The 18,759-nt window shown below is 39.7% G+C and overlaps 1 protein-coding gene across 1 annotated transcript; it reads right to left on the minus strand.

The window, feature by feature from the left end:
- Positions 1–1,349: 1,349 nt before the first annotated feature.
- On the minus strand, positions 1,350–17,401 carry LOC117458021 (adhesion G-protein coupled receptor G2-like). Its single transcript, XM_071205355.1, has 27 exons — positions 17,237–17,401; positions 16,150–16,268; positions 14,230–14,303; positions 13,127–13,194; positions 12,788–13,011; positions 11,719–11,843; positions 11,346–11,441; positions 10,441–10,482; positions 10,300–10,367; positions 10,156–10,196; positions 10,022–10,061; positions 9,710–9,744; positions 9,482–9,609; positions 9,243–9,360; positions 8,956–9,146; positions 8,654–8,894; positions 7,914–8,070; positions 6,902–7,069; positions 6,551–6,676; positions 6,234–6,279; positions 6,046–6,149; positions 5,834–5,958; positions 4,254–4,625; positions 3,875–4,158; positions 3,192–3,293; positions 2,944–3,090; positions 1,350–2,116 (listed from the first exon to the last, which is right to left on the minus strand). The coding sequence occupies exons 1-27, from the start codon at positions 17,399–17,401 to the stop codon at positions 2,013–2,015; spliced, it is 3,510 nt and encodes a 1,169-aa protein (XP_071061456.1). The 3' UTR covers positions 1,350–2,012.
- Between the last annotated feature and the right edge of the window lie 1,358 nt (positions 17,402–18,759).

Consider the following 18,759-nt stretch of genomic DNA (forward strand, 5'->3'; position numbering starts at 1 on the left):
ACTTGATAAAAAGCTTTATAAAAGTGGATTAAACTCTTTTTAATGTCCTCACACATAGGATTCAACAATCCCTTTAGATTTTGTTCCCCATTCTATCCTTTTATAAAGGCTCATTAAAATACACCGCCCATTATCTGAGTATCCCCTCCTACCGCCTGAGAACTACCTACAACTTTTCTCAGAAGCCAATCAGAGCAGACTGGGCTTCTTCAGAAGAGAGTCTTAAAGAGACAGGTGCCAAATATAAGCATGTTTCGACAGAGGGTGAATACAGGTACATTCAAACTAAGAGTATGAGAACAATTAAGTGGCCCGGAGAAAAACGTACTGGCTCCAGCTCAGACCCGGCGTCATGGGCGGGCCCCATGGGGCCGGGCCCGCCCATCCAGGATTTGGGCCCGGCCATCCAGGATTTGGGCCCGCTGTTTTAATCAGGGCTGAATACAACATTTTTAATTGTTTTATTATTATGTTCAGTGGCGGCGTCAGGGTATACTTGGGTAGGCTACAGGGTACAGCCATACCAATAAATGGCTTAGCCCCACCATGAAAAATGATGTTAAAGTAAGCTAAATAAAGTCCGCCAACTCGCGCGGAGTAAATTGCACAGACAGCAGTTAGTAAGATTGATTTCAGCAGTCACTTGTCTGGAAATACCGAAGACTAGAAACGGTTTGAAAACTTTTGTCACGTACTGATCATCTTCTCAATAGAACATCTTTGATAATGTCTTCTGGCCAATCAGAATCAAGATAACGATGTGGTGTTGTTGCAGGAAGTCCCGACGGAGAATATTTTTGCTGTAGTTACAGTACTCTCCTCAGAGTTACAGTACTTTGAGTTACAGTACTCTCATCGATACAACATTACGTGTTGATAGAAATCAACACGTAATGAAATAAGACCCCACGGTTTGATGATTGATGTGTGGGCTGTCTTTCATTTTGACACACAGAACAATGGGGGCAATCCACCCTTATCCACAATGTAAAGTAATTCACAGCCTCTTCCCTCTTCTCTCTGTGAGGAGCAGCAGGTTCAGCTTTCAGAACAAAGTAACAAAAAACTGAAATGGCATTCATTTTTTTTTTAAATATGTTGTGTAGTAATAGATTTATTTATTTTTCTTCTTCTCAAGAGAGGACCAGAATGTGTATTTTATGTTAGTATTTCAAAAAATCTCCTGGGGGAGAATTTCCCCAGACCCCCCTGCAGGCGTTGGGTTTTCAGCATGTTAGCTATTTCACAATTCAGTTTTCCCGGGAAATGTAAGTTTCGGGGTGGGCCCGCCCTGGTACATCAAATGCCCGCCCAGACACGTATGTCTGCCGCCGGGTCTGCTCCAGCTAGATGTTGGAGGTTTCCACTTGATATTGCCGAAACTACTGAACCTCTGCTGAGATCAATGCTTACTGTAATATTAGCATGCTGACACAAGTGTGAACATGCTTCATTTATTTCAACAATAAAAAGCAAGTAATTCACAGTGAAAATGATACCAGCCTGTTGGCCTTTGCTAATATTGAATAGTTTACAATGAATCAACATCAGTGTGTGTAATGTTCCATTTTTATCAGCTACTTATCTCAATAACATCCCTATACAAAGGAATAAAGGTTCTCCAGGTTCCTTCCAGATACAATAGATACAAATTTAAATATATGGGGTAGCGTGTTAAAATCAAGTGCTATAATGTAGGATTTCCATTGCTCATTACAAGTCATATAATACAAGTGACAGGAAGATGGACAGTATATAAATTAGTCTTTATTAACATTATATACAAGTATTTCAAAATAAGAGCCTTTCAATATGCAGTTATGGGCTGCCCAAAGCGAACCCGGTAGAGATTAAGCTGAGCGCTCTTTGCAGGGGTTCGACTCCGACCTGCGGACCTTTGCTGCATGTCTCCCCCCCCCCCTCTCCCCCTTTCCAATCCATCTGTATCAATAAAGGCAACAATTGCCCTAAGAAACCCATGAAAAACAGTCAAGTCCTGTCTGGATCAGCGATCAGGGCGTTTGTTGGTTTCTGTACTGCATGTTGATCTCGTTGAGGACGACATCCGTACTGTAGTCTTCTTCTGCTGTGATCACATGGTCTTCAAATTGGCTACCTGTAACACAGCACTACTGCATTATTTATGTTTTCCAAAAGGACTGTTAAACGAACCACTCATGTAGTCAATATAAATATTTGTTGTGTTGTACACTGGTATGACAAGTGTGTAGGAGAATAAAACATAGTTAAAAGTGTTGGGCTTCTGGCCACTTTGCCCAAGAGCCTGCAGTAGCCTATTTGGTATGTGTGTGTGTGTATACTATATTATTGTATTATAATATTGCAGTGCACAGCCTTGTTTAATATTTGTATCCAGTAAACCGCAGCAATAATTAAAACCTATTTTACATGTGTTGTTGAGTCTTGTTTAAAGGTGTGGTAGGTACGTTTCAGAAACCGGCTCGAGTGCACTACAATTTGAAAGAACACAGCCGAAAAGAATCCGCCCCTTCCTTCAGACTTCCTTACAGAGCACCTCCTCCAACACACATGAACGTGCACATGACGTCAGCAGACTGGTGAAAGTGGCCGCCTGTTGCTGGCGCACGCCCAATGACGGCACGCCCAGAGCCTGGGCACGCCCAATGAGGGTACGAGATACATTTGTGCGTGCACGAGATGGAAGGCTGACAGACAGGGCGGCAATCCAATCCGTTTAGCCGGGCTGGATGTACTTTTTACAGTATTACGGCTTCCACAGATGAAATTTTGTTATGGATTTTGTGTCAAAGCACTTCAGATATTCATCGCTATCGGGATGTTAAGAGCATTCCATGGAATATAACAAAAAGTGTATCTCGAGCCGGTTTCTGAAATGTACCTACCCCACCTTTAAGGCAAAACTAAGGATTATAATCGGGATGGCAGGCAGTCTTCACTTACTGATGCCATTAGTGAGCTCTGAGGAGTCGCTGACCAGGAAACAGGAAGAGCTGTTGTTGAACTGGGACGAGTTTGAGGAATGAAGAGATGTGACTCTGTTCACTGATGACTTAGTTGTGGTCTTCTGTGTTGCAGTGCGGCTCCATTCTGTTCAAAACATAAATTACACAGGATAAAAGGTGAAATGTTACATAATAATTGATGAGTAATTACCATAGATGTCCAGAATGGTTATGAAATGTAAAAACCTGAGTTCTCTGCCAGCCTCATTCTGCTGCAACACAGGAAGGTCCTCCACTGCTTCCTCACATTCTCCTTCCCCGCACAATAGAAGATAAATATAAAGAAACCTAAGAAACAGAAACAGGGTTTATAGGTTCAGCATATCACCTGCAAAGTACATTTGTTTAGGTTTTGGGCTTACTTTTTACACATTGTGTGTGAGTGGTGAGCAGTTTAATCCACTTTTCTAAAGCTTTTTATCTTATAGTGCACTATAACTTGATAAAAAGCTTTATAAAAGTGATTAAACTCTTTTTAATGTCCTCACACATAGGATTCAACAATCCCTTTAGATTTTGTTCCCCATTCTATCCTTTTATAAAGGCTCATTAAAATACACCGCCCATTATCTGAGTATCCCCTCCTACCGCCTGAGAACTACCTACAACTTTTCTCAGAAGCCAATCAGAGCAGACTGGGCTTCTTCAGAAGAGAGTCTTAAAGAGACAGGTGCCAAATATAAGCATGTTTCGACAGAGGGTGAATACAGGTACATTCAAACTAAGAGTATGAGAACAATTAAGTGTTTTGTAACATTCAAGCATGAAAACATGAACCCGAAGATGTGTATTATACTGCATATCTCCTTTCTCTGCTTATTTAGTTCACTATTATGTCAATTTACTCAAACCTGTATGAGTCAACTCACCTTGGAAGGAGTTAAAGATGGCAAACAGGTACATGAATGGCAGGTTAAGGGGCCCCCAGGCAAAAAAAGCGAAGCCCCATGTAAGTCCCAGGAGGATGGTGATCCCCGACACGCTGCGCATGTCCTGCAGTATGCTACGGTGCTGCAAATTGTGAAGGTTCTGCCTCTTTATCCGGCACAGCTGGACCAGCACCACCACGAACATGACGAAGTTGAACACAAATATGAGGCAGAAATAGGCCACCACTGACACGTAGAAAGCAATGTCATTTTTCAGCCAGCAGCTGTGGGAGAGAATGATAGGGTTAGCTTATTGTTTTGTGCAGAATTTGTTTTTCGTGTGTCTGGATATTTGTTGGTATCGTATCAGAAGACTCACAATCCATCACTAGTGCCATCGGAAAACTTTCCATAGGAGACAAGGCCGTAGTTATCCTTGTCAACCGCGATGACAATAATGACCACAATCATCGGGACACCCCAGCCGATGAGCGAGAACTTCACCATGTAGTGGGAAATGTAGCTATTGAAGACTTTCACCAGGGCCAGGTACATTTGGACGGCCTCGAGTCCCATCCAGGTGAAGGTCACCAGCAGGAAGTAGTGCAGGAACCAGGCGGTGGAGATGCAGAGGCCCACAGCCTCCGGGTACAGAGCCAGCCAGGCGTCCACCAGGAAGACCAAGTTGAGCAGAAGCAGAGCCAGGCACAGCTGGATCAGGATCTTAGAGGGAATATCCTTACGCAACTTCCTGCAATGTTCAAACAAAAATCATCAGTGAACTTTTCTTAATCAGCTGTTTGTAAAGAATGATCTGGAAAAAGATCAGTTTCATTTTTTTTGTTTTCATATTTGTATTGGGAAGTCAAAACAAAGTAATACAGATGTGTTTCCAATCACTATCTAATTTATTGGTTGTTCAATATCATTTAGATTGCGGAAGGAGTACAAAACTGTTACTCGAGTCATGTGTTAGCAATGTCTAGTTTACAAACAATGTCAGATATTGATTTGAGTATTTTAAAAGGTCCCATGTCTTGGCCATTTCTTCTGATCATAATTCCATTGTTGAGGTCTACTAGAATAGATTTACATTGCGCAATTTTTCAAACTCACATTGGTTTCTCATACAGCATCTCTGTATAGTATGTGTATTCACTCTCTGTCCTAAACGGCTTGTTGGAGCTCCTGCCCCCCCCCTCGCTGTGAGCCCACTGTGCTCTGATTGGTCAGCTCGCCCACTCTGTTCTGATTAGTCAACCACCGTTACAGCTACACATCAGTGTTTGTTTTACAATGCCGTTTGTTAGCAACCAGACAATGACACCAGTAATGACAAACAGATGAGAATGCTGCGTGGGGTGTGGGTGCCGTGTTGGCGGGACGTTGCGGGGCTCGCTGCTCCGCCCTGTGGGGCTCGAGGAGTGGACAGTGTGAGCTGGATTACTGGTGTCGTTTCCTGGTTGCTGCGTGGGGTCTGAGCTCGAGTGTGTGTGCGGAGCTCAGGCTGAGTGAGTTATTGTGTGTGTGTGTGTGTGTGTGTGTGTGTGTGTGTGTGTGTGCGTGTGCGTGTGCGTGTGCGTGTGCGTGTGCGTGCGTGCGTGCGGATTGGTCCATTTGGACTTAGTGAGATAGTGACGTCAACCTACCCCGGAAGAAAAAAATGGATAAAGAAAAATCTCCAACGAGGCGTTCTGGGGCAGCACAGACAGGTCTTTTCTGTGTTAGAGTTTTACTCGCTACAGGGTGTACTTTGAGGGTTTGTGACTTTGCAGACCGTTTACGTGCAGATAAAGCTACATAACACACAAGGGGATGGGTAATAACCAGAAAAGCATATGATGGGACCTTTAAGGACCCAAGACCGAATGAAATATATATATATATATATATATATATATGCTACTTCAATGGTTATTATAACAGTTTTTAATTCATGCAATGTATCCTAAAACTCACCCAAAGGCCAAGTAGGTGAGGAGGGTGATAGAGAGGAAGATGGCCGACACTCCACAGCCAATATATGTGATAAACGTTAGGATGGTGGCCTGCGTACGGCTGGTTAGAGGCTGTCTGGCGAGGTCCTGTAGGCAAAAGAGAAATAAAGGCAAGTTACAGAAGAGTGGAAAAGTGTTCACCAAATAAAAGGATGCAAATTCTCATTTTCTCACCAGCAGGATAGCAAAACTTGTCAAATGGTTGCAGCCACAAACCGTCTCGTTGTCTGTGCTTTTTCGGACAGAGCAGCCACTTGGATTCCAGCCCCCTGAGTCGCCTGCAGGTATAATACACAGATTAATCGTATTTTCATCTTTGTTTATATTTATTTAATTCTGATTGAGATAGTCGTAAAACTTACTATTGAATGTGATGTCCCAGAAAACGCAGATAGCCACACAATTAGCCTGCAGTTTCAGAAAAAGCAAAAGAAGCTAGTATTTGTTGACAATGTCCAATTGTACAACTTTACATTTTAATGTAATATGCAGCTGTTATAACGTATAACACATTTTATCTTTACTTTTCCCCTCATTTTTTGAAAAAAGGAAGTTCAGATATTCTCTTGTGATCTTATTTGCTGTAGATGCTGGTTTACCTTTGTCTAATATTTAAAGATGCAAAGACAGTAAACATACTTTTCCTAAAAAAATTAAATAATCATTCAGTCTTGCTTACTGGAACAGGCCCTGTGTTCTTCAGCTGAATTACAACATCATCTTGGAGCTCCTTTATTGTCAGGTTGGCCGCACTCGCTCCCAGGATCCCACTGTTGAGTTTGCGTTTGCCTCTCAAAGAGCTGTCCTAAATATTTAGAGACAACACAACACAACACAACACAACACAACACAACACAACACACAAAAGGGGTCAGTTTGTGAAGACAATGTTATAATATTTCAATTAAACTGTTTCCTTATCAACTTAAAACCAGGGATATTAAATCCAAAACAGTTTTGATGCACAAGTCTGCATTATAATGAGTTCTATTTCTTGCTTGGAATGTGATGTTCTGATGATAGTATTGACCTGGTAAACTGTGTCCTTCTGGTAGAAATTGAACTGGACTCTGGAGACCAGCTGCTGCTCCTCGCTGGTCAGGTCCTCAGTGAGGGAGGGGGGCAGCTTGATTGAGCCCTGCGGGAGGGGGGTGTCTGCTCTCACCTTCCTGCTGGGCCTGCTGGGACCCCCACGGACCTGAACAGAGAGACACTGGCTTAACAACTAGATTCAGATTGTATCATCAGACTGTAAATCCAACTTCTATTTTATTTGGGGTAATTGATGTCAATCTGTCCAAGCTCAACCCATTTCTTCTTGTGTGCAAAAACAACTGTAATCCAGGGATTTACCATGACATATAATTGTAAGTAATGTCCTTGTTATTAAAGGAAGAAGGTGACCTACTGCAACAACCTTTCTAAATGTGTGGAATAAACTGAATCTAGCTCTAACAACCAGTGTATGTGTAATGCAGGGTTTTGTTTACAGATAAACATTTTTTTGTAATTGTTTAAAATGGAATTGATGGACATTTTTTCACGCTGTGACATGTCAGTGTTTCTGTTCTAACAAAGCCTTTATCTGCATTATATACAGTGTAGTCCAGTATTGTCAAACCTAGAGGGTGTTAATATCTTGGTATTTTTCTTCTTAAAGGTTTAAAAGGTAAATGTCTCTTTTGTGGAACTGATAAAACTCTTAGGCTTCTGAAACATGTGACAAAGGGCCCACAATGGACATTGCTGTTTTGTAATGGGTCTCAAGCTGAAAAAAACTGCTTAAATGTGATCTAACAAAGTGTTGTATTTCGCTCTGGAATTAAATGGATTTTAAGCATCGAGTAATGGAAATATTGAGGTCAAGTACAGAACCTACACAAGTTATGTATGTTGTTCAGGCTAAAAACCTCTAAAACATCCAACATCTACTGTAAAATATCTATAAATTCAATCAATATCATTCTGGCAACAAACAGAATGGCATGTTATATAGACAATGCTTCATACAGGTATAATCAAATGGACTATTCATATCATACCTGTACAGTCTTAGGGTCTGAGATGGAGAAAACTGTTTCCTGGAAGTTGCTGCCATCTGCTGGTTTCACAGACAGAGCCACAGCGGAGGACAGGAGGTTCTCAACCTTTCCATCAAGGACCAGCTTCAACCCCACGGTATCAACAACCCCTATAATGCTGATTAAGGAAATGTAATTGGTATTACGCAAATCATAAATTATTATTAGAGTAAATTCAGTCACACCAGTGGTTCCTAATCTCTGGGCCATAGAAACAGGCCTTTGTTACCAGCTACCAGGTTAGAACTATATGATTACATTCATATATATGGATTTTTTTGTAGGCAAAAACAGGACATTTGGTGCTGTCGGTGCTGTGTTTTGTTTTCACCCCCACCCTTTTACCCCAACAACAAACCGACTTTGAATTTAAATAGGATCTCAGAGTACAAAACAAAAATCCAGCATCTATTTGGACATTAAATACATTCTTATGCATGTGATGTAAAGATAAAAGCCTCTTTTAGGAGAGGATGTATTTTTGCTACCAGCGGAGTCGCCCCTTGCTGGATATTAGAGAGAGTGCAAGTTTGAGGAGCCTTTCCATTGCCTTCATTTATTCAGACATTGAGATGACTGCTTGAAGTGAACTGCTTCCCAGGGGGCAACTTGCAACTGAATTGTCAAAATAAAGTTCTCAAAAAGGTCTTGAGTTATACCATCTCATTTCTGTAGACAACAAAATAAATGAAATGTGAAACCTGTTGGAGGAGTCGGACAGCACCTCAGGAGTGGCACCGAGCAGATTGCTGACAATGTGGACGGAGATGTTTCCGAGAGCAAAGCTGACCGTTGGGCCCGACAAAAGTCTCTCCAGCTTTGACACCAGCTGACGCACCTGGCTGGAGTTCAGCTTGGACGTGTCTCTGGTCAACTCAAGCAGTGCATTGGCTTGGCTTTCAGCTGCAGTCAAGAACATTTGAAGAGTACACTTTAATGATGCTATAATGATGATGTCAATGTTGGGAACAGAGTTGAACACAGTGCTGAGGTGAAAACAAACCTGACTCGGTGACATTAGCAGTAGTGAGGGTTGCATTAAGAGCTGGAGATGTTGCTGTCAGCGTGGATGAAGTTACATTCACAGATGAGGTGGAGGTGTTTGGTTGTGAGATTGTCACATCCGGGCTGGGTATAAACGCCTCAACATCACACGACTCTTTAAGCTCCACAAGTATATTTTTCCTGCCATGACTGTTAAGAAAAAAGGGAGAAATTAGAATCCTGGGTGCAAGTATTTGTTAAGATTTTAAATCAGGTTTTTGTTGTAATAGTGCAGATCATACAAACCAAGTCAGGAGGTTAGACTCTACTATTGTTGGGCAAAAGTAAGCTGGAGGTAGGTTCAATTGGTACATGTTGTTGATAGAATTCAGTGGATTGTCACTGAAGGAATTTCCACAAATGGCTGTGGGAGACAAAGGAAAAAACACAAATGAGGAGTTTTACAGCATAGACTTGCAGGTATTTTCTTGACGGCATGAATTGCTGTTGAATTGACTTGTTTTCCCTGTATTAAGTTCACACACCAGCTCGAGTCACGGTTCCAATGTAATGTATTCCTGGCTCAGATTCAAACAAATGAATCACAGCATTCGAAAAATTACAGATAGGAACCTCATGGCCAAAGCGTAAAGTCACTCTGCATATTTGAAGTCTTAAAGTAAAAAATCAGAAGTGTACAGATTTCAGTCACTGTTCAAATGCATCAATGCAAAGAAATGGTCCAGCAAAGCTATGAGTAGGATTAGACTCACTTTGGTGATGTGCTTCCACATGTCACATTGGCGTTCTAGGAAGAAATGTTCATTGTTAAAAAGCATAATATCCACAGTGTCAATCCAGAGCAAAACATTTGTATTTCATGGACATCTTACCAAAAAGAAAAAGTGCAATATAGATGCACATGTGCAGTGGCCAATTGCCTCAATGCCATGCATCACATTGGCAAAATGAAATGCAAAAAAAATATTTTCACTTATTATTCGAATTTGATCTTTCTTGTAATTGCCTATTTAAACTAAAATGTGAAGTTCAGGCACAATTATTACAGTTTGGTCGTCGGTTACCCTGTATTCTGATGCAATGACGGACAATGGACATGAATCGCTGCAAAGGAACATTACAAAGATTGGGATTTATTTTAATTTTAACAAAAGGTATTATTGATGTCAAATTTGATTTGATGAATGCAAATACTTACTCTTCCCTTGAAGGGCAATCTGGTTTACTCAGGTTATAAATCTGGAAATATGTAAGAGATTAGAGTTAGATAATTCATTTATGTATAATTTTAGACACTTAAGAAAATAATTGAACATACTCTTACACGTGCATGTTGACTTACCATGCACGAAATGTACGAAAAGTTCATCTTGGAATCTTGTACTGAAAATCGAAAAGTGTAGTATGCCTCTGAAAACAAAAGGATAACACTTAACAAATGTCTTATTTTATCAGGTGGTTTTGTTGTTAATAAAACACTCACCAACTCCATTGCAGTAGGCAGAGCAGTTGTAGGGGCTATGAACTGGAAAAAAAAGTCAAAGTATATTGGTTTTCTTTATATAGGCCTAAATGATAGTATGAAAACAACCACTTAAATATTAAATTACAGTATTCAACCTGCCTTTGTCTCATTTTTGGCCACTGTGCCATTATTTCACCTATTATTTACACAAGAAATAATAAAACTATAGCATATAAATGTGTAGGTTATATAAAGGGTCAGTTTTAAAGAGTGATTTGTGCAGGACTATATAACTCGGCCGGCTGGGCCGTTCTTATTATACATCCATGGGCTGGGCGCATTGACTTCCTGGAAGTTCCGCTGGTTGCTGTTTCTCCATGGTAACAAAACTAACCTGACGCGCCAGGTGATCTTGTGATCGCGCAACTCTTGCATGATATCGCGTGATATCGCGAGATGCATTGAAAGGTAAACAAATTACTGCACGCGGCCAATAAATGAATTTATACATACAAAATAAAAACGTGTTGATTAATGACCATCAGTGGTCTTGCCAGGGTTTGTTACCTACCGACAAAAGCCGGACTAGTTTCTGCACGTTTCTAGTCTTTATGCTAAGCTAAGCTAACTGTCTGTAACTGACTGTATATTTATATCAGATGGGTTTGTTCTTCTTAAAACATTATAAGCAAGAAAGCGAACAAATCTGCTTCCCAAAAATGTAAATATAAACCTTGGAATACATGTTTAGCCTCACAACGGCTCTTCCAAACATTACTTTGACTACTGTACATGTAGGCTAACCTAGGCCTATGCCACATGTCTACATTGAAATTGTTGGTTAATTAATGTAGCCTAGATCAGAAGAATTGTCTTTACTTTCTGTTTTTTGAAGATGTTCAAAGAAAATGTTGAAAGCTCACCTGCCCCACAGTGTGTTGAGTTGCCTAGAGGAGCCACAGTCCCAGTGTCTTCACTGTGGAAAGATAGGCGAATTTGATTAATAAAAACAAGACAACCTCATACACTCTTATAAAAAGGCAGCACATAACATGGTCATACTATATTTACCCTAAAGATTAACCCATAAATACCCCTTTAAAAAACTTTTAAAAAATACAACAAATACAAAAAATATTTTAAATACCAAACACCTTACCATAATTCAACGTCTTGATCAGTATTATTGCAACTGCAGTCCTCTGGTATACCTGTTCAATGACACAGAAGGTTGATTGCATTATGAGAATTTGTTAGGTAGGTTATTATCTATTTTCAGACTGTGCGAACACTCACCGGTTTTATTTGCTCCCACCACATGGATGTCAGAGGAGGAACGACTGGCCTCATAGAGCGTACGGAAGATACAATACAAAGGGACCTTCTGCTTCAGCCTCAGCAACACAGAACAGTTGGTCTCTCTGAAGTATAAGGTCAGTGTTAACAATAAAACAAATCTTTACACACGTTTTAGTCATTTGAAAATGTAGGCTATACTTTACCTACCTTATTGCAGTCTTGTTGATGCATGAAACACAAAGATCCTGTTAAAAAACAAATTAATTCACATGATCGTTCTTTTCACACACACTGTTACCCACAGATACATCTTAGTGTTGACTTACTTGAAATAGATCAGATGTTATGCCACTGATGGTCGCACTGAAAATCAAATTGACATAACAAGATTGATTTAAAGTTGCTATAAAAGTCTGTATAACTTTTGGTAGATGAGATATCACATTTTCCTCTTACAAAGTTGAACTCACAAACAATTAAAAACAAGACCTTGCTTAATTGATTTCACATTGATTATGATGACATCATGAAGACAGCACAATTACAACATTCTCCTCCTACTGAGAGAAAAAGCAGTATTTTTGTACTCAATCATGAGTAAAATCAACAAAACCTTGGTATGACTATTGTTGTCTATCACCTACCTACACTGAACCCTTTCAATCATTAGTTTGTTTAATCAAAAATTGTCGTGAGATACCTGTTTTCTGTCACACTGGCCCGAATTTCCCGAACTAGGCCCTTGTTGTTTCCGTTATCTGGTTTTGGCTTCTTTGTTTTGTGGTTCCCAGTGGCTTTTGTTACCAATGTTGTTTTAAAAAAAAGTGTGCTTCCAGGTTCGTTTGTAGTGAGGCCTTTTAACAAAGTTGCCCCAGCTGAAGTTGTGGTGTTGCTTTTTAAGACTGTTATTCCAGCTGTAGTTTTGGTGATGCTTTTTAACGCTGTGGTTGATGCAGCTGGTCTTCTGGTGATACTTTTGAACTCCGTAGTTGATTCAGTTGGAGTGCTGGTGATGCTTTTAAATACTGTAACTGTTGCAGCTGCAGTAGTTGTGTCCCTTTTTAACGTTGTAGTTGTAGCATTTGTTGTATGGTTGTTGCTCTTTAGCCTAGTGATTGCCAGAGCTGTAGTTGAATTATAGCTTTGTAATGTTGATGTTGCTGTCTTCACGAGTGTTGTTTCATATGAAGTGTATGGAGAGGTAGTTTGTGGGGAGGTAGGTGCGACAGTGGTTTCTTCCATGTTTGGAGACAGACAGGTGTGCAGCTTGTTTGCAAACACCTGTTTAAGCTGGGGAAAGGAACACAATGCTAATTATATTATTATATATTTATTTACAGGGTATAAATATCATATATCCGGTATATTAGTTAGCAACAAGTCCGGAACCTATTCCTAAACATACCCAGGCAACTATCTCCGCTTCATCTTTCTCTTCATGGACATCCACAGTGACAACAAAAAAGAAGTATACTGTGAAAGGAGGAAAGACAGAATGTAGTTGAGTAAACAGATTGAAAAAATAATAAATAACCTCGGATAACACAGATGATATCAGCCATATCCCTGATCCACAAAGTTCACTATAAAGCTATTTTCACAGGCAGAGTTGTACTTGCCCTATTTAGTCAACTGATCTTGAAGAGGACATATTATGCTCTTTTTCAGGTTCATATTTGTATTGTCTGCCTCTTCTGTGACTTGTTTACAGGATTTAATGTTCAAAAAGGTCTTTATTTTTCTCATACTGCTTGTGATGCAGCACCTCTTTTCACCCTCTGTCTGAAACCAGAGCCCAGTCTGCTCTGATTGGTTAGCTGACTGGCTCTGTTGTGATTGGTGAAAAACGTAGAGATGTCACGCCCCTTATCCGGTCACGTATAATGTGCGCCAATAGAAGCCGAGTGTTTCTTAATGTCCTTATGTTATGAAAGTAAAGGAGTACAATCGTGGTGTTTCAGGCTGGGGGGAGTGTGTGGTAGAGAAACCCCCTTTCGCATGAAATTTAGGATTTTAGACTTTGCAGACCATTTACATGCACAAACACCTATATAACGCACTACACCCCCAAAAGCATAATAGTATGTAACATATTGTGTTTCCTGTCATCAGTCTTCAATGGTTACTGAGATCAGAGTGGATGAGCGAAGTGTAAAGTTGTGTTTGACACAGTATAAAATAATGCCCGTGCATGTTTACCTGAAGGCTGTGTGTTTGTTGGAGGAACAGTGGGGAGAGCATCAGCGGTCTCAACACAGGAAGCCTGACCTGTCGGCGTAAAAGACAGAATAACTATTTTTAGTTTGCACAGAATGAACGACTAAGAGGAACATTTTAAATGTACACTTCAGTTTATTGTTGATTAATATGAGTGCGTGCGTGTGCTGAATGACTGGCATTTTAGACATGGGAGACATATTTAAATAGAAGTTGTCCGTCCAGTTGAGATGACGGATGCTGACGCTCCATTGTCTGCTCTAAGCTGTCATAGCTCATGTCAGAACATACCTGCCAATAGGATGGCCAGCAGAAGTATGTGCAGACAATGGTAATGTTTCACACAAGAGCCTGCCTTCTCCAGTCTGTAAGATAACACATACAATCATTTAAACACTTGTTCAAATGTCTATATGGAATGAAATAGTCTAGTTCAAATGCCATTGTAGTGACATTCAATTGAGTACCTATTGTTGAACAGCAGATCACACGGGTGAAAGAGTGAGGTCATGTAAAAAATATTCTCAGACTAATCTTGAGCACCTATCTCCTTCCCTCTCACGCTGATAATTGCTAAAGCCTTTCCTGTATTAATTTTTTTAAGAGCTTTTCTCTTTGGTTTCGGATAATTCAGTAATTTACCGTATCTTATAATGTACCTAAGAAATAGATAATGCCAAATCAAACACTATTATAACACATATTCCTGTTAAGCATCACCTTTAATCAGAGTCCACTACAACAGAGCAAACACATTAACTTTATCACTGCTTAAGGAAAAGTGCAAACAGTAACACATAGAGAGAAGTACATATCGCACAGTCTAGAAACACATGTTGGGTTTTATGAATAAATGAGGAATGTTTACTCAGGTCGCAGTGTTTACATCTATTATGAAACTGTGCTTATACCATGCAGTGTATTGAGAAGTTATGTGGTAGCAGAAGAGTTTTATTTTACATTTAAAGCTCTCTAAACTTTGGTACCTGCTTTAATATATGTTTTTTTTTTTTTATTTAAAGCCCAAAATAACCTATGAACGTTATGTAATACATGTAATATTCAACTACGAATACGACCCATATGATCGGTTGTTTGTTCACTAGTGGAAATCAAAACATCCTCACAGAATGGATGAGTGAGGTTTGTCATTGTAGTTTCAAACAAGTGGTTAACGTTGTGAAATGATTTTAAGGCAACACAACTACTTGCTTTGGTTCATCACAAGATCATGGTTTACATGTGTTAAGTAATTAGAAGGACAACAGATGAGGTGTAAAGGATAAGCCTTAGAGATACTAAATAACAACATCATAAAGCTGATGTTTGAAATCCAAGAATACATTTAATTATCAGAACATAACAATGTAGAACTAAATACATTTGTTGTTTCTTATTATCTTTCTTTCCATTTCTCAATGAATTGCTACAATGGATGGAAATTATGCCAAAGGTGTTGTATATAACTACCAAACCAGACAAAGTAATTCGTTTTTTATGTCTATTAATCTTTCATAGCTTTGCTCTGGTCAGCACTCTACCTAACACGCACACCTAGGGCCACAACACAGCGAGCAATGTATACTGTAGTAGATACATGAAGCTTCAACTGAGAGGGCAACAAATATAACTTAGTCAGCTAAACCCTTTCGAGGCAGTGGAATGTACTGAAATGTAATTTAACCCTTTTCACCTACATCCTGTACGTAATGTAGTTAACGTTAGTACATTGACTTGAGGAAAAATAGAGTATATTAGAATTAGAGAAAAGGAAAATGAGAGAAGAAACATCCAAGCAATAGCTGTGACAGGAGAGAACACGATGATTAGAGTAGAGGACCGATGTTGCTCAACAAATCAAAATCTTTTGTTTCAGTATGTAGATGATGAAGACGAATTTTACTTCAACAGTACAAAACCACAGACCCATTCATCTTGGGAATGTTTTCTTCTGCCCCTTAATGTTATCTGAACTGCCATTATGTCTGGAAATATTATCCTGAACTTCACTTAATATACCCAAGCTAAATATGAAATAGTATATTCACAATCAAAGCCAAAAAGTAAAAGAAGACAACATACAATTTCTTTAAATGAAGACAAATATGGTGTAAATAATAAATATGTAAATAGAAGAGATTGGTGGGTAATCCCGTTTCAAACCAGCTGTGGGCACTAATAAAGGAAAAGCAGACACACCCAAACCTTTACCTGACAGAGGGGCCAAACGTGTGTCGACTTGAAGATCCATAAGGACAAAAGCCAGCAGATGTCCTCTTCATTTTAGCCTCATTTCCTTGGGACATCACTTCCCGAGGGTGAATACTAGCCTTGAAAACAGAGCCAAAAGACAAACTTTATGTGTGCATTTTTCTTCTCTCTGCCGACACAAACCCGTTGCTAGCGTTGTTGACAGACTGCTGAGTGAGTTCACTGTGACTTTCCCATGCAGGATCAAAAGCTGACACATGTGGCACGCCCCTGGAATGTCAACCTGAACAGCTGCATGTAGCAAACATTACCTGCTCAACAATGTCTACCTCCCGAAAATGGAAATTATTCGAGTTTAGACAAGTTCAAAGAAGGCTCATTGCTGTACAATCCTCCAAAAAATCATTGGCCTAAATGTCCACAGCTAATGTCTGTGTAGGTTTATGCAGGGGGTTTTCTATCTAAAAGTATTCTGATTCTGATGTGTTTGTCAGTAAAGGTGCGCCTAAGGGTGTGTCCTATGCCTTGTTAATGTAATTAGTGACAGACATGACTTGAACTAAATGTCTCCAGGGTAACACTGCAGAAAGGGCATTCAAATATTTCCTTGCGTAATACGAAATCACACACCAGCATTATGTGTATGTCCTGTTATGCACCTGCTTTTCAGGACTCTTAATGGGAGGGGTTTGTATGTAACACACCTGAACTCACACATAAAAATGTAATCAATTACTGTGGCATTTTAAATTATATTTACACAAGCAAACCTCTATATTTACTGTACTGTAATACAGCTACACCCTAAAGAGTCAAAGCCATGTGGATGTGTGTTGTGAGGAAATATTTGTATGTATTCATGTTAGTAAACTATCAAGATGCTTAAAAAGGGAAAATGATTTGGGTAAGAAAACTGTGAACTGTTTTTGGGGCCTGTGAACATTTGGTTTTGTGAGGACAAAGGAAGAGGGGGAAGGTGTGGAGTTAACATACAGTCATCTCAGATCCCTGTAATAATGAAGCTGAGCCACTGGGATTGGGGAATTTAAGATGTGAGGTGTTGATAATAATTTGGGCAGCCAATCACTGGTCTGGAAGGGAGGCGCAGATAACTCCTCCTTTGGTCAGCGAGGTATTTAGACAGGAACCCCGCTGTGTGCCCTCGCTCTCTCTTCTCGTGCCGCTTGGACTGGAGGTCGTGGCGGCCTGTGGGCAGGAGCCAGGAGTAGGCCAAACTCCTGACATTACACATATGATACGATATGGTTGTGTATGGTAATGTATTTGATTGTATTGCATTGTATATTACCATTAAAGTGGATTATTGTTTAACGGTTAAGTGTATGCTCTGGATTTCCTTCATGTAAGATAACAGCTTGTTTAGGGACGCGGGGAGATTTGGAAATGCGGCCTAGTTATCATTTAAATCTCCTAACAGTGTGCACTCTTCAGAGGCCACACTTCTCATTTACTAAATAAAGTTAAATCAAATACTAAATATGGAAAAAATTACTATGCTGGCAGTGGATGTAAAAGAAGGGTTCCTGAATTTGAACAGTCATATCCTGATAGCCCAGATTAGATGTATCAATGTGTCAATGAAATAGCTTTTAGGGACGGGTTAGGGTTAGTAAACCATTAATAATTGTATTATTAACAACACTTATTATATTGTGGTACCAACATAATTTGACAATGGACCAGCGTGCGTTACCTGTAAATAATAAAGGAATGAACAGTGGAATAATAGGTGTTCCCAGTTTGTACACTAGGGGGCGACATAAGGATAAAGATCAGATGTACACACACACAAATGAGACCAGAGCAAATATTAAAATGTTCATGTTTTCCTATTTTTCTATTTGAACTATATTGTGCACTGATATTCCCCCCTGCTGAGCTTTTATATATATATATATATATATATATATATATATATATAATAACTCTGGTCAGGTTTATTCACATTATTCATCATAAGCTTTGACAAAACGGACTTCCTGCTGGCTTCACATTAACACCATGTTATGCAACCGGGGTATGACTGACTTCATGAACTCTAATCCCTTCCCTCCATATTTTCTCATTCGTTCCAATCCTTTAAACTCATTTCATGTTAACATATACAAGTGGGTATCAATGCTATACAGCATAGCATGTAATTGTTTTTTTAGTATATTGTTGAGTGTATTGTCACTCCTGTCACAGAGATATTTAAAGAATAAACAATAATGTATTATTGGGTTACGGCATCATATAGGCTATACGTTTAAAATCTCCCAGCAGCAGCAGCAGCAGCACATAAAAGCTTCTATCCGATTCCCATACGTATACTGTTAAATGTCTCAGGTGCTGTATGCCTGCTGTTATGATCTATTAATCCTCTGTTATGTCACTCTTGGTTGTCATATGGGCTTGCATGTGTTTGATCGATAGCATGAAGTAGTGTCTTCTACATGCTATGATCGTCATGAGATGGTGGAGGAAGGGCTTTGACATTAATCCCTTTCTCAACGGCTGTTTCCACGATCGATAAATCAATTTAATTCCTCATCTTTTAATCCTAAATGGGCAAACATTTCTTAATAGAGAACATGACTACTTGTATTT

This window comes from Pseudochaenichthys georgianus, chromosome 14 (genome assembly GCF_902827115.2).
Source record: "Pseudochaenichthys georgianus chromosome 14, fPseGeo1.2, whole genome shotgun sequence".
Classification (NCBI taxonomy): domain Eukaryota; kingdom Metazoa; phylum Chordata; class Actinopteri; order Perciformes; family Channichthyidae; genus Pseudochaenichthys; species Pseudochaenichthys georgianus.